This window comes from Oryx dammah, unplaced genomic scaffold, assembly GCF_014754425.2.
Source record: "Oryx dammah isolate SB20612 unplaced genomic scaffold, SCBI_Odam_1.1 HiC_scaffold_22, whole genome shotgun sequence".
Lineage (NCBI taxonomy): Eukaryota > Metazoa > Chordata > Mammalia > Artiodactyla > Bovidae > Oryx > Oryx dammah.
Genome location: NW_024070206.1, coordinates 37,220,094 through 37,234,712, shown reverse-complemented (window position 1 = coordinate 37,234,712; position 14,619 = coordinate 37,220,094). Strand labels below are relative to the sequence as shown.

Below are 14,619 nucleotides of genomic sequence, written 5' to 3'. Positions count from 1 at the left end.
AGTGCACTCCTTACTGATGGTCTCCTATGTCTCTGTATTATTGTTTCAAATAATATAGCAACTGCAAACTTCCCAAGAAAATAAAGAGGGCCATAATGTAAAATGCTATGATAAATCTAGTACCTATAATGAGACTGTGCTGGGTTTGCACATTGATTCTGACCCCACTTCCCCAGAGCCCAGAAGCAGTCGTGTCATACATACCTATATCTGCAGTTTACTGAGAGAACTTCACATATGGGGCTAACCAAAAACAAATTTTTTCCCCACCACTGATTTTTTAAAACCTCTGTATTGGATGTCTCATCTCTCCTTGTGGCTACAGGAAAAGTTCTTAAAGCAACCCCAGGTGTCTTGGGTAGTCAATCAAAACCTTGTTCTCTAAATACACTTGAAGTTTCTCTGTCTCCTGTGGGTCCCCAAGTTCAGTGATTTATTAGGAGGACTAACAGAATCAGCATATAGTCATACTTATGGCTATGAGTTATTGCAGGGGGGAAATAGAAGGCAGAATCAGCAATAAGAAAGGATGCATGGGGCAAAGTCCAGAGGAAATCAGGCTTTTCACAGTGGAGACACACGGGTTGCACCCATTCTTTCCAGCATACAATCATGACAACACCTGTGAAACGTTGTCTACCAGAGAAGCTCATTAGAGGCTGAGTGCCCAAAGATTTTACTGGGGGCTGGTCAGGTAGACATATGCCCAGCACATACCAAAATTCCATACTCCCAGAAGAAAAACAGCATAAATCTCATTGTTTGTACAATTTGGGCACGGACAGCCAATCTTAGTTAGCTAAGGTGGTGAACTGCTCTTGAAATCTAAGTTCCCTAACAGTAGCTGAAGTCCAGCCTTTCTAGGAAAGGCCAGCCTTTTCCAAGGATAGCTGTTTCAGGCCTGCTGTGTTAAATCTTTCCTGCACACTGAGGTTGACATGAAGGTGAGAAAGACTGACTCACCCTTGGATGGAAATCAACCATGCAAGTAGTCTGGTTCAACCAGAGATGGAGCAGAAGGGGAGGAAGACAGAGGAAAGCTCTTATTTGCCTGGTGTTTTTAGAACCTGACCTTCAAGAGGTAAATGCTGCAAAGCTGACTTTGTTTTCTCATGAGCTATCTTTATAGATGCTGTTGTACACCTCTTTCTTATTTTGACATTTTTTTTAATTTAAAAAACTTTTATTTTTCTTCTATTACAATCATTATTACTTTCTGACTGTAATGCCATGCAGCACGCAGGATCTTATTTCCCTAACCAGGGATGGAACTCACCCCATTATGTTGGAGGTGCAGAGTCTTAACCACTGGACCCGCAGGGAAGTCCCAGTTGTGAACCTGTTGAGGGCATCCCACCATCTACCACATGGCTTCTGTTAGCGTCACCTAGCACTAGCAATTAATCTTCTTGGTTGGGAAACCTTTAATGGCAGTTCTAGCCAAGCAGGCCCACAGCTCAGCCCACAGGGAGGTACTGGGTGCTATTTTTTCCACCAAATCCAGAAATACAGGCTACTCCTGCCCCCACTCTCTTCCTCAACACTCCGAGCACTGACGGCTTCTGCCCGCTTTGTATCTTCAGACTTCTCCTGTCCCCAGAAATCCCTAGGAGACACGGGAACAACTGGCCCAAAGTACTTCCACCAGCCTTTGCTTTGTCTTTGGGGAACAGGATGGGAGAATTTTGTTCTTCTGTGGAAGGAAAATGCCCAGTGGTTCCATAAGCACTCTGTTTGAAAAAATTCCCTACTCACTAATAGTCTTCTGTGTCATTGTGTATACATAGGCAAAATGTATGTATGTGCACAAAATCATACCACCACCAGGACCCAGCTTAGGAACCACTTTTAGAAACTCTTGCATCAGTGGTCGAGATAGTTCTTTTATTTTTTTAACACAAAGCTGTCATTTATCTAACAACTGTCTGCCAGACACTGACCTACAAAGTGTTGCTTTGCACAGAAAGGGAAGGAAATAATTTACCCCAACAGTCCTAGTTTTATGATTTATCTGAAGTCTCACTTTCTCCCTGAGGTTATAGTTATTTCCATCCCACTTCTTCCATTGCTCTTCTCTTAGAACACGTGTGTCTTACTTCTCTATTTACACATTCTGTTTTTCTCTGCACTGTGAGCTCTGAAATACAGGAATGGCATCCCAGAGTGTAGCACAATAACTAATTCCTCAATACATATTTTTGAATGAAATAAGTGAATGAATGAGCTGCTATCTCCTAAGTTTTATAGTGAACTACCAGAGTTCACTTTCCAATAATGAGTGTGTGTGATCCACATCAGAAAATACTTCCTTACAAATTCTCATTATATGTACCATATCCATTTCCTTCCTCTTGCCATCAATAACTTGGGACAACAATAGAGCCATCACCTAAGAGAATTTAAGCTGTTGCACAATCATTTTTGCTGTCCTGTTGCTATATCATCTATAGTATAAATAGCCCTGGCTCCTTTGACCTTCATCAAGTATTTGCACAAGCTTAAATAATATAAGCTGCTCTATGGCTTTAATTCATTTATAGAGTTGACTATATTTTTAATGAGTCTTTTTGGGTGTAGACCAATGAAAAGTGCAATTTCTCAGTCCTCCAGAAAGACAAAATCAGGAAGACACTTATTGGCACTTAGGAAAAGGGAGACATCAAAGCACCAGCATGTTTCATTAGCATGCCTCTGAAAACACGCTTTAGAAATGCAGGGGAAAAAAACTAATATTTTGAAGATATTGCAGTGCTCATTCCCAGGTCTTCACAGGTGGCTCAGTGGTAAAGAGTAGGCCTGCCAGTGCAGAAGACATAGGAGACTCGGGTTCAGTCCCCGGGTCAGGAGGATCCCCTGGAGGAGGAAATGGCAACCCACTCCAGTGTTCTTGCCTGGGAAATCCCGCAGAGAGAGGAGCCTGTCAGGATACAGTCCATGGGCTTGCAAAGAGTCCAACACAAGTGAGTGACTGCACACATATGCACACAGAGTTCATTCCCAAAGATGTTTTACTTTCCAAAAGTGAAAATAAAACTATTCTAAGTTCTAACATGTCAAGAACTATTCAAAATACAGTAGTTAATATTGTAATGATAGAGTCATAATTTGAAAAGTAAATTTTGGTTGAATAGCTAAGAGAAGCCTGATTTTTTCAGACTCCTCCGTCTTGCTGGTTATTAGCACTTCCCTCCATTTTAGCACTCAGAACTAAAACTGTAAATCAACAAAGATTTATTGAAAAACCTTTGACCTTGGCACAGTTAGGCTTATGATAGTTCCTAGAGAAATATGTCACAGTCTTTGAAGAACTTACAAAATTCCTTCATTTAACATGTGTATTGGGGGTAGGGCGACATCTCCTAGACAACGTAAAATCCTGATCTAAGGCATGTATCTTTCTCCTTTTCTTCCTTTTAATTTTTTCACTTCCTCCCTCCTTCATATCTTCCGGCATTCATACATTTTTTACACCTGCCAAAGAAGTAATTGCCACATTCTCTCATAATATTCACGCTTTTGTGCTACTAACATGTATTGATTCACTAACATTTCTAATTTCTGCAATAGGCATAAAAGCTCTAGCAATGCTTGAGGCTGTATTATCGCATGTACTGAACATTAGGGTGGCCATAAAGCTATAGAGATGACACAGTCCAGCCTCAAGGAGCTCACAGATCTGAGTGACACGCAAAAGACATTTTTTAAAATTATTTTATTCTTTTATATTAATTTTTATTGGAGTATAGTTGCTTTACAGTGTTGTGTTACTTTCTACTGTACAGTGAAGTGAATTGGCTATATGTATACAGATATTGGAAAAGACTCTGATGCTGGGAGGGATTGGGGGCAGGAGGAGAAGGGGACGACAGAGGATGAGATGGCTGGATGGCATCACCGACTCGATGGACGTGAGTCTGAGTGAACTCCGGGAGATGGTCATGGACAGGGAGGCCTGGCGTGCTGCGATTCATGGGCTTGCAAAGAGTAGGACACGACTGAGCGACTGAACCGAACTGAACTGATCCAGATGTTCCCTCTTTTTTGGATTTCCTCCCCATCGGTCACCACAGAGCACTGAGTAGAGCTTCCTGTACTATAGAGTAGGCTCTCATTAGTGATCTATTTTATGTATAGTATCAGTGGTGTGTATATGTCAGCCCCAGTCTCCCAGTTCCCAATCCCTCACCTGCCCTGTCCCCCCTTTGTGTCTTCATTCTCCACGTCTGTTTCTATTTCTGTTTTGCAAATAAGTTCATCTGTTTCATTTTTTAGATTCCACTTATATGTGTTGATATATGATTTTTTTTTTCTCTTTCTGACTTCACTCTGTATAACAGACTCTAGGTCCATCCATGTCTCTAATACACTGTTTCATGACTCGGCAAGTGTAGGATAAAGTCATGCATTTACAGCAGTGGCACAGAGGAGAGGGTCACAAAGTAACACTCAGGAAAACTCTCCCTTGGATACATTTTTGAATTTTGAAAGAGAAACAGACTCTCTTGGTTCTTGCATAGTCTCCAAGGTCTAACATGGGGCCCCTTATTTTCAGATTTATATATCTTGAACTTACATCAACAAGTTTGTCTCCAGTGAGACTATGGGAACCCGAATCTGTGTGTGCAGAACAGATTGGGAGTGAGGGAGAAAGTGTTGGCCATCTTTGGGTTAATTCAGAACCTCCACCAACTCATCACAGGATTCAGATCATGTGAATTTCTTACGGGATTTAATTTTCCAGACAGACCATCCATAATTAAATCATCCCCCAATACACAAAACATGTCCATTTATTGGTAGTGTGCAGGGCTCAGTGGTAAAGAATCCACCTGCCAATGCAGGAGACGTGGGTTCGATCCCTGGATCAGGAAGATCCCCTGGAGAAGGAAATGGCAACCCACTCCAGTATTCTTGCCTGGGAAATCCCATGGACAGAGGAGCTTAGTGGGCTGCAGTCCGTGGGGTAGCAAAGACTCGGACACAACTTAGAGACTAAACAATAACCCGGGGATAATACAATCCAAATACAATAGAAAAAAGTAACAGTCTTTTATGTGTTATTTATTCAATAATATTTATCAGGCATGTGCTCCATTTAATGCAGGAGTTTGACTGTGTGTCTGATTCTGTCTCCAGAGAAGCACTGGCTAAGTTGCTAGATCTTTGCAGAAAGACAGGATGGTAGGATTAAACTAGTAAATTTTAAAAGATTTATGTTTCTTGATTATACTTACTAGAAAAATGAAGAAAATGTAAAAAAAATTTTCTACAATTCAATGGCAAGAAATACTCATTCAATGTCATTAAAATGAGGCATCTTTCTTTCAGGTTATATTTTTCATCAACAGCATGTAACTGCTATGTGAATTTGCTTCAAGGGGTAAATATTGCACAAATATATATTCTAGCAATGCCATACTTCCAAAATATCATTTATTTTGCCAATTTAGATAATTTCATAGAACACTTTAGGAACAGAAATCACATACTTAGAGGCAACTTATGATATCAAGAAATCAAAAACCAATAGAGAAATGTATAAAATACAAATGGATTTGAAATATATGGAAAATGCTCTTTCATATTTAAACAAATGGAAATTTAAATTTTAACTAGACAGCAATTGTTCACCTACCATGTTGGAAAAGGTACAGATGTTAAAAGGGGTACCATACAATGACATCCATCAACAAGTAAGACACCCACCCTTTGGCTCAGAAATTTCGCTTGGAAGAATTAATCCTACAGATAAACCCTGTGTATGCGTGTTGGGTACCCACATGGACACTCAGCAGAGAACTGCTTGTAATAATAGCGGCAAACTTCACCACGCCCCTACTCTCCAGCCCTCTCACCCCCTTCTCATCCAGCCTCCATCGTCTCTCATCTGGACCACAGAAAGAGCATCCTGCCTCATCTTCTTTTCCCTCGTTCACTCTCACAACATCATAAGAGCCAGAGCAATGCTTTGAAAACATAGATAATGTCCTGCTGCTGCTAAAACCTCTCCAGTGCCTTTCCATCATGCTAAAAATAAAATCAACACCACTAATCTGGCTTGTAAAGATCCACCTACCCCGCCTCTACCTGCCCCTGACCTCTCCCGTACCTCTCTGGCCCTCACCCTCAGTGTATTTAGACACGGAGCCTTTCTCAAGGTTACTCAGGCACATCCAGCTCGTTAATGCTCTAGAATCTCTGCCTGGACCTCTTCCCCTTAGATTTCTCACAATGACCCCTTCTCACCCTTCAAAATTCACCTTCCATGACAGTCTCCAGAGTGGCCTTCCCTGATGACCCCAGGTCGAGCCACGGCCGGGCACTCACTTTCTAACATTTGGTCCCTTTAGCTTTCCTCTTTACACTATCCATCCTCACCTGGCTGTGTTCCTGTGCATTCCGTCGTGTATTTGTGCAGATTCTTCTGCTCCTGTCAGTGAAGTTTCGGAGAGCAGGGGCACTGTCGGCTTCAATCGTTGCTATACTATCAGCAACCAGAGAAGTGCCTGCACATAATAAATGTTTAGTAAATATTTGTTGAGTGAGCGAATCAGAAGGGGATGGAACACATCCCAGGATACCCCTCAGATGGAGCACAGTGTGGCTCTTGCATGAGATGGTAGGCAATCCAAGGGTTATTCTCTGACCAAGGCTGCACCATCACACAGATCTGGCCTCGGTCTCCCTCCCAGACCTTATCTCAGATCCTCTGTTTTGGTCTTCTTGCTGTACTTGCTGTACTCCACACCTGTGCCTCCAGGGCCCGGCTATTTGTCATTCCTGCATCTATACCTGCATCCACCCCATGTGGCTGCCTTGCTCATTCAGTTAGGTCTCTGCTCAAAAGTCGTCTGCTCAGAAAGAGCCTCCCTGACCACTGTCAAAATTCCTCACTCTCTCCCTTCCTCTGAAGAGGAGGACCCTGTTTTATTCTTCTTCACTGTTGTCGTTGTTGTTTAGTCGCTAGGTCCTGTCTGACTCTTTTGCGACCCCATGGACTGTAGCCTGCCAGGCTCCTCTGTCCGTGGGATTTCCCAGGCAAGAACACTGGAGTCAGTTGCCATTTCCTCCTCCAAGGGATCTCCCCAACCCAGGGATATAACTCTCGTTTCCTGCATTTGCAGTGGATTATTTACCATCTGAGCCACCAGGGAAACCCACTTTTATTCAACGCACTTATCTTTTGAAATAGAAGTGCCTGTTTATTTGTGTCCATGTTGGTTACATGCTTTCCCTGACCACAATATTCCCTGATACTGTTTGTCATGACCTCCCCAACAAGTAGAGCATTGCCTGGCATAGGGTAGCAGCCAAACAGATCTTTGATTGGTGGGGAATGAATAAATGAATGTATTCATGAGCGCAAAAAAAGCAAAGTACCGAATAATATGCCCATAGAATGCTATGCCAACTGTATTAAAGAAAATGACCCATATATATAACTTTTCTGGAAGAAAAATCCAAGAAAACAATAGGGCTGGCCTCTGCAGTAGGGGACTGAAAGATTGAGAGAGATTTGAGGAAAACTTATTCTTCCTGCAGATCATTATTTTTTACAAGACTACTTTTACAAAACATGGGCAGTAATTACTTTTTCCAAAAATTATGTCATATTTGACGGTTTTTCAAGTTTATGTATTTGAGGCCAAAAGGAAATCAAAGCACTCATAAATGTTACTTGAAATGATAAACATTCAATAACCACATCTTTAGTCATCCTATAAACTTGGCATAGCCCTATGCAGTCTTTTGTTTGGATGTTCGTGCAAATCTGTGGTTGCAAAGGATACCTACTGTTCGAAGAGGCATATGTTTCTTAGATATAAAATATGAGAGAAAACAGAGATGTGGATCTCTAGCAGACTAAGATATTCATAAAGGCAGCAAGACCCCTGTACATTTTATATGCCAGGAAAAGGGCCTCTGGGCCCAAGGTACTTTGAATCTGCTTGCAAGGTTGAAATATGCCCTTTTTGTTCAAAAGATAAAAACCCTCTGCCAATAGACTCTCCCCATCCTTGCCTGGCTGATTTGGTCAGTGTTTTTCTGGCTCCATCAAAAACAGGTATCTTACTTTCAGAAAATCCACTCTTTGAATATGTGGATTTATAGGGAAAAAATATAAAGGAGTGTCAACTTGCTTTAATTAAGGATCCTTTTAAATACAAAAAGAATAAATATTTAAAATATGATTCGATACCAAAAAATTATACAGAACTCTCAGGAACACCATCATTGAACACACAGGTACTCGGTAATTACTTGCTGGTTGGATGAACATACCTATTGAAAATCAGTAGAGTGAAATGGATGAGAGCGTGGGTTGGGATCCAGATAGCCCTGTGTTTGGATTCTATCTCTGCCATTCATTAGCTGAGTCTGACCTTCAACAAGTGACTTAACCTCTCAAGGCCTCAGTATTTCTTACAGAAATAAAGTGAATCACTAATGCTACCCTTGTAGTTAGCTGTATTAAATGAAAGCCATAGGCAAATAAAATATATATTTTATCATGTCTTATATTTTATTGTGTATTATAATATGTATTATTTCCTTCATGTAATTTCTACCTGAATAAGAGCCAGTAATACCATAAGTTTTGTTATGTTTTCAGCAATATAATATAGGTAATTATATATAAATATTGGCTTCCCTGGTGGCTCAGTGGTAAAGAATCTGTTTGTCAGTGCAGGAGATATGAGTTCAATCCCTGGGTTGGGAAGATCCCCAGAGGAGGAAATGGCAACCCACTCCAGTAATCTTGCCAGAAAAATCCTGTGGACAGAGGAGTCTGGTGGGCTACAGTCCATGGGGCTACAGAGTCAGACATGACTGAACACAAACACACACACATATATAAATATATATACATATACGTATAGAGAACCCGCACAATGCCTGGCACATAGCAAAAGTTTGTTAATGGTGGTTCCTGCTGTGAAAAGTAACACAAAATACTCTTGAGAGTCTGACTCTTCATTTTCACATCCACAAAGACCAATTCTGTGAATAACATCCCAGGATATTTCATTGCACTGTACAGAAAAGGGTAAAAGAGTTTGTGTTACTGAGATTTTTATGGCCTTAAAATTATGAGAAAACAATTAACAGGTGTGTAAGTGAATTGTGGCAAGGATTCAACTTGTAACAATGACTAACATCTATTCAGTGTGTGCTGATCAGTCATTCTGCAGAGTAAATAGTCTGACTTAATATCCTCTCCAAGTTTATTTTATAGAATCACCTGCTTCCTACTTTCTTAATCAAAAATATTAAATGCAAATGGTTTATGAAATTGCCCAGACTAGACTAGAATAGCAGGGCTCTGGAGTGAGAAAGCAAAAATGATACAAACTGCTTCACATTTAGAGGCTGAATGAACCCCTCAGATGACCAGAGGTTTCTTCTTTTTCAGTTTTCTGGCTGTTTTTCTCTTTCCTTATAGCATTTCGAGTTTGTTTAATGAAGTTGAGACTTCTCACAAAGGGCCTTATAAACACGTGTTATTAGATTTTAAATCTGATTTGAAAGTGCCTCTCTCCTACTCCCTGTGAGTAAAGTGACCTTTTTAAATGGAGGGAAGTGGGTTTAGATGACAGTAATGATAAATGCGGTCATGTTCACTCAATAAAATAAGGCCCAGTGCATTTGAGGATAAATCAGTGAAATGTACAGCCCCACCTGTCTGTCTCCATCATTCATTTCCACTGTCATTTTCACAGTGGCTGATGGATCACAGTCGCTGTAAAATTAGACAGCCTTTAATCTCATTTCATCCTGATTAGCTTCTCTTTACCCTTTCCCTCTAACTCACTGACTGACACGCTAAAAACTCACACCGGGCTGTATATGAACAGGGAGTACAAACTTCTCTTATGATACCTGCTTGGCAGGGCGAGGCCAGTGTCCACCCCTAGAGAAATGTGGAAGGAAGTGGGCACGTCTTTCTTGTTATTTAAGATAATCAATAATTGCCATACCCGGTGTCATTTTAAACAGATGTTTTGTCTTGCTCACTGCTTTCTTTATTTTGCTTTCCTTCGGGCTTAATCAGAAGTCAAAGCAATGAGATCCTCTGCAAAACTCAAACATTGATTTCATGGCAACATTTTTCTAATGGATTTGGAGTTTTACATTGATAATCATCTCAAAGGATTTTCTGTGTGTATGTATAGTTTCTTGATTCACAACAATTCAGGAATGAAGATGCTGAAAGAGCCAAGAAATACAGCATGCAAGGTTTTAAAACAAGAGTAAAAAAATGGGTAGATAAATGAGAATATCTTCAAGTAACCTTTATATGAGCATTTCAAAGACCTTGTCTTCTCTTATTTTGAAGGATTCAATAGTTTAGTGCAATAATTTCATTTGTTTGCACAAAGCTTAACAATAGGGGTAATCAAATGAGAAAGAGGCTTAAGAATAAATCACATATTATTTCCTTCACTTAATTTCTGCCTGAATGGGAGCAAGTAAATGACAAGAACAAAACACAACTAGTGTTCTATTTTCAGAGTCTGTGCTTTATTATTAATATAAAGCTGGACTTCCAGTTAAAATGAAGATAATACAATTTTTATTATTTATAAAATGTGGGCATTGAATTGACCAAAGATTTAAAATAAATATTGGAAGAGTGGTAGTCATGAAGTAAGTTGGTTATAGTCAGATCTTTTTTTTTTTTTTTTCCCCCTTGGCTGCTCAGGGTCTTAGCTGCAACATGCGAGCATACAGGATCTAGTTCCCTGACCAGAGATCAAACCCAGATCCCCACTGGGAGTGCGGAGTCTTAATCACTGGACCACCAGGGAGTTCCCAGTGGCCTCTGTTCTTACACTTATGTTTCACATGAATAGATGCATCCAGGTGAAACAATCTGTGCTGAGTTTACTCTGACCAGATGACATTATGATAAACCAGAGTAGGACCGGATTGTTCACAACACATGCAGTATACGTAACATATGAGTAGCATAGTTTTGTGCTTGGTATTTTGGAAGCAGCATCATAATGCAAACAGCGATGAATTAATTTAAGAAAAGATAAAAGGTGTTTAATGTACAACCAGTCACCCAATTTTATTTGCTCCACAAACTCAACATATACGTTGCCCCGATGGACTCTGAGGAGTGGAGCCTGCAGGAGCTATGTGGTTGAAAGTGTTTTCCAAAGAGATAACTGAAGGTTGAGGGGCAGAAGGACATTCCCTAGATGACTCCCTAAATCACTTGACTTAATTCATGGGCCACGAAAATCCAAGGCACACCCAATTTTTACTCAATCCCAGAAATCCAGAACTTCCATACCAATGCCGTCTCCCTTGTGGCTGTTAGTTCAGAAACAGTGAATATTCACAGTCAAAGGGAATACCTAATAAAAATAATGAAAAACTCCTAAAATCCTTTAATAAGAAGCTTAAGCTATCTGATTTGCTCTTTCTGGAGCTGTGTTATAAGGATTCAAAGCTCTGCCAGTTTCTCCTTATTTTTGTATACATATCTTAGCCAGCATAAGTACATTCTAAGAAAAATAGAAGATATTAAAAACAAAGTGAAATGAGAGATATGTATCATCTCAGATAAATTGGGTTATAAGATAGGCTCGTTCTCTCTGTCTCCCTCTCTCTCTCCCTCTGTCTCTCTCGCTCTCTCTGTCTCCCTATCTTCTCTCACCACTGGCAAAAGAGTACAGAGTACAAGCTGGCCCTGACTCATATTGATTTCCCACTGCACTGGTTTCTTAAGTGCTCTGTTGATCCGTGTCAAGCAATAAGTTCCCTGGCTGAACATGCATATCACCTCCCCATTTGTCCTCACCTAGATTTAAGGTGCCCATATGATGAGCTGAACAAGGACATCATTTTTCCTACTGGTGTCACTGGGCCCAAACCACACTGCCCGTGGTGTGACAGCTAATGCCGTGTACGTTTACATTCACCCTGTGATATAATAATAGCAGAGACGAACGCAGCATTGCACATACGGGCTAACAGGGGTGTCCTGTTCTGGTCGTGTGTGTCTCCCCAACGAACATGTGCATGAGAACAGATCCAGGGCAACCTGGCTTTGGTGGGTTTTCTGAATCACATTCCCCCTCTTCACAGGCACCGCATTCGGGGCAGAGCAGGGCAAGACGAGGGGAATGGATATTTGTGACGTTCCTGACAGTTTTTATCTTTGTTCCAGAAGAGCTCTTAAGCAGATAGATAGAAAATGTGTGATTGTGCTGCTAATGACATTGTACAGGAAATTAAGCGTATACATTTGGAGAAGGCATTAAATCAGCAGGACCTTAATTTAAAAACTTAAAACTGTATGGAAATTCAGCTTGCTCATTGCTGTGGAATAGAAAACAGCCAAGCACCCTGAGTCTGTTTATGGAAAGATTGCCAGCAAGCCAAGTTTGGGCAGAGCAGCTTAATGGCTCCGAGTGGATGCTGGGGGATTTCTTCCAAGACAGAACCCCCAGCCCTGACCGTTTGGGAGTGTCATTCATGGTTTTAGACTGCGATCCCCATCATCAGGCAGGTGAGCAGAGCTTAAGAATCAAAAGCAGTGCGACACGTTGTTCTTGACTGATCTGCGGAATAATATTATGTAAAATTCATCCAAAGGGGTGGGGTTGGCAGTTGCTGGAAACACACTGCTGAGCCCTGTGGACTGGGGGGTGGCCCGCTCTGCTGTCTGTGTGCTCTTCTTCCTTCTGACTTAGTCTCATGTTTTGTGCATTTTGGTGAAAGCACATAACTTGTGAACCAGGGTATGCAGTCCTAAGATGAAAATTTTCATATGTCCTTTTTTTTTCCCTTCTCAATTCTAGTCATGCCCTACAACAGTGCCCATCACTGCGTCGTGGAGGTGGAAAACTTCCTGTTTGTGTTGGGCGGAGAGGACCAATGGAACCCTAATGGTAACTATTGAACCACTTAGTAGTAGATGCTCAACAAGTATGTGATGAGAGGCGCTGGTGGCAATCCATCTTGTAATTACCAAGGAAAACATATTTCTGTGCCGCAGGGACAAATGAAGTAGTCGGTAATGGGGGCTGACAATTGGAGGGAGGGTCAACCGTTGAGCTGGCAGAGGACGGTACGCAGCAGTGCGTTCACTCATGGACTGTCTGGGGATTTGGCTTCGCCGTGACGCCCAGCCCCTCTCCTTATCCATCCCCTGAGGAATGCCCCCAGCATAAGCCCAGACTCCCTGGAGGCAGGTAGCAAGTGGCAGCTATGAAGAATTCTCACCACCTTCTCCACCAGTTTTCTCCCATTTTATCAGGATAATAACGCACAGTTTCAATAAGTAAACATCATTTGCCGTCGTGCTGAAGGTAACCTTAGCTGAAGTTCCTCTGCAGCCTTTATTACTTAAAGGGCTTTAAGTAATTATTACTATTACTAGTACTTTATTACTATTCAGGCTACAGCATCTTTTGCAAGGGTTTCATCCACATATTATCCACCATCTTCCCTGTTGATGCAATTACTCCATAATTGTGTCAAAAAGAGAAATGAAACATTTGAATACCCTTCCCAAACCCAACACGGGGAGAACACAGCTCCTTGCAGAACACGCAAAAGTATCAAGATATTTTTGGAAACCTTGCAGGTGAAGGAGGGGTTGCTGTTGTAGCCTTCTCTGTAACAGAGATCATTATGACTGAGAAACCATAAAACAGCTTGCAGGTACACATTTTTACTTTAAAACCCCAGAACAGCCAGCTGAAATTACATATAGTGCATATATTTTATGGTGAATGTTCTCTTTAAGCATCTGCACCAAGGCAAATTATAGAAAATTGTTACATCTGTTCATTCTAGAAAATCTTAAAGGAAAACAGTCCAGGCTACCCTCCAAGAATATTTCTTTGAGGAGAAAGGGACAGTCTTTCTCAAGATCTGCCTCATATCTTTCAGTGTTAGAAAGACAGTTTCTGGGCTTTGGGGAGAAACAGATTTGGATCAGGAACAAAAATGTTATTTATTATATCTTCTCTAACTTTTCTTTGCAATGACGGATTCCATATGTTACCAAAAACAAGCAAACAAACAAAAAAGCCCTGGTAGATATATAATCCACTGTGAACTCTCCTGTTTAACCTCTTCTTCCCTGGAAGTGATTTGAACAGAGTGGAACATTTGCAAGAGGAGAGTGTGCAGCCAGCAGGTTTATCTAAGGAAGAATGTGCAGAATTGTTTTTTGAAAGCCAGATGAAAATTAACGCATGACAAGAGAAGGCTGGAAAGTCTTGTTCCTGATGACGTTAGTGATAGACTGCTTTGTAATATTCTAATATAAATGCCTATATTCTGTCGTGCCCCAACTTACGGAGAACCAATTTACATTTGTCACTTACCAATATTAACCCCCCCAGAAAAACTGCCCATGGGAAATTTCCTTTCCTTTCTTCTTCCTTCCCCTCAACCACTGGCTAAAAACTGCCACTCCTTGCTCCCGCTTTATCTATCACTCAAGTGATAGACAACAGTCGTGTCTGGTGACCGGACATCATAAGAAAAAAAGAGAGAGAGAAATGGAAGGGTTACAAGAAAATGGAAAAGATGAGAAGAAACTAACGAAGTGAAGAGTAATCCAGAATTCCATTGCCTGGGGCCACCCCC

At 41.1% G+C, this 14,619-nt stretch overlaps 1 protein-coding gene across 1 annotated transcript in view; it reads left to right on the top strand.

Annotated features, from left to right (window-relative positions):
- Window positions 1-14,619, top strand: part of KLHL14 (kelch like family member 14) — a 111,900-nt gene that overhangs the window by 75,293 nt on the left and 21,988 nt on the right. Inside the window, exon 3 of the mRNA XM_040264810.1 lies at window positions 12,819-12,908. Coding sequence (XP_040120744.1) covers window positions 12,819-12,908 — 90 coding nt within the window. The remainder of the gene's footprint in view (window positions 1-12,818; window positions 12,909-14,619) is intronic.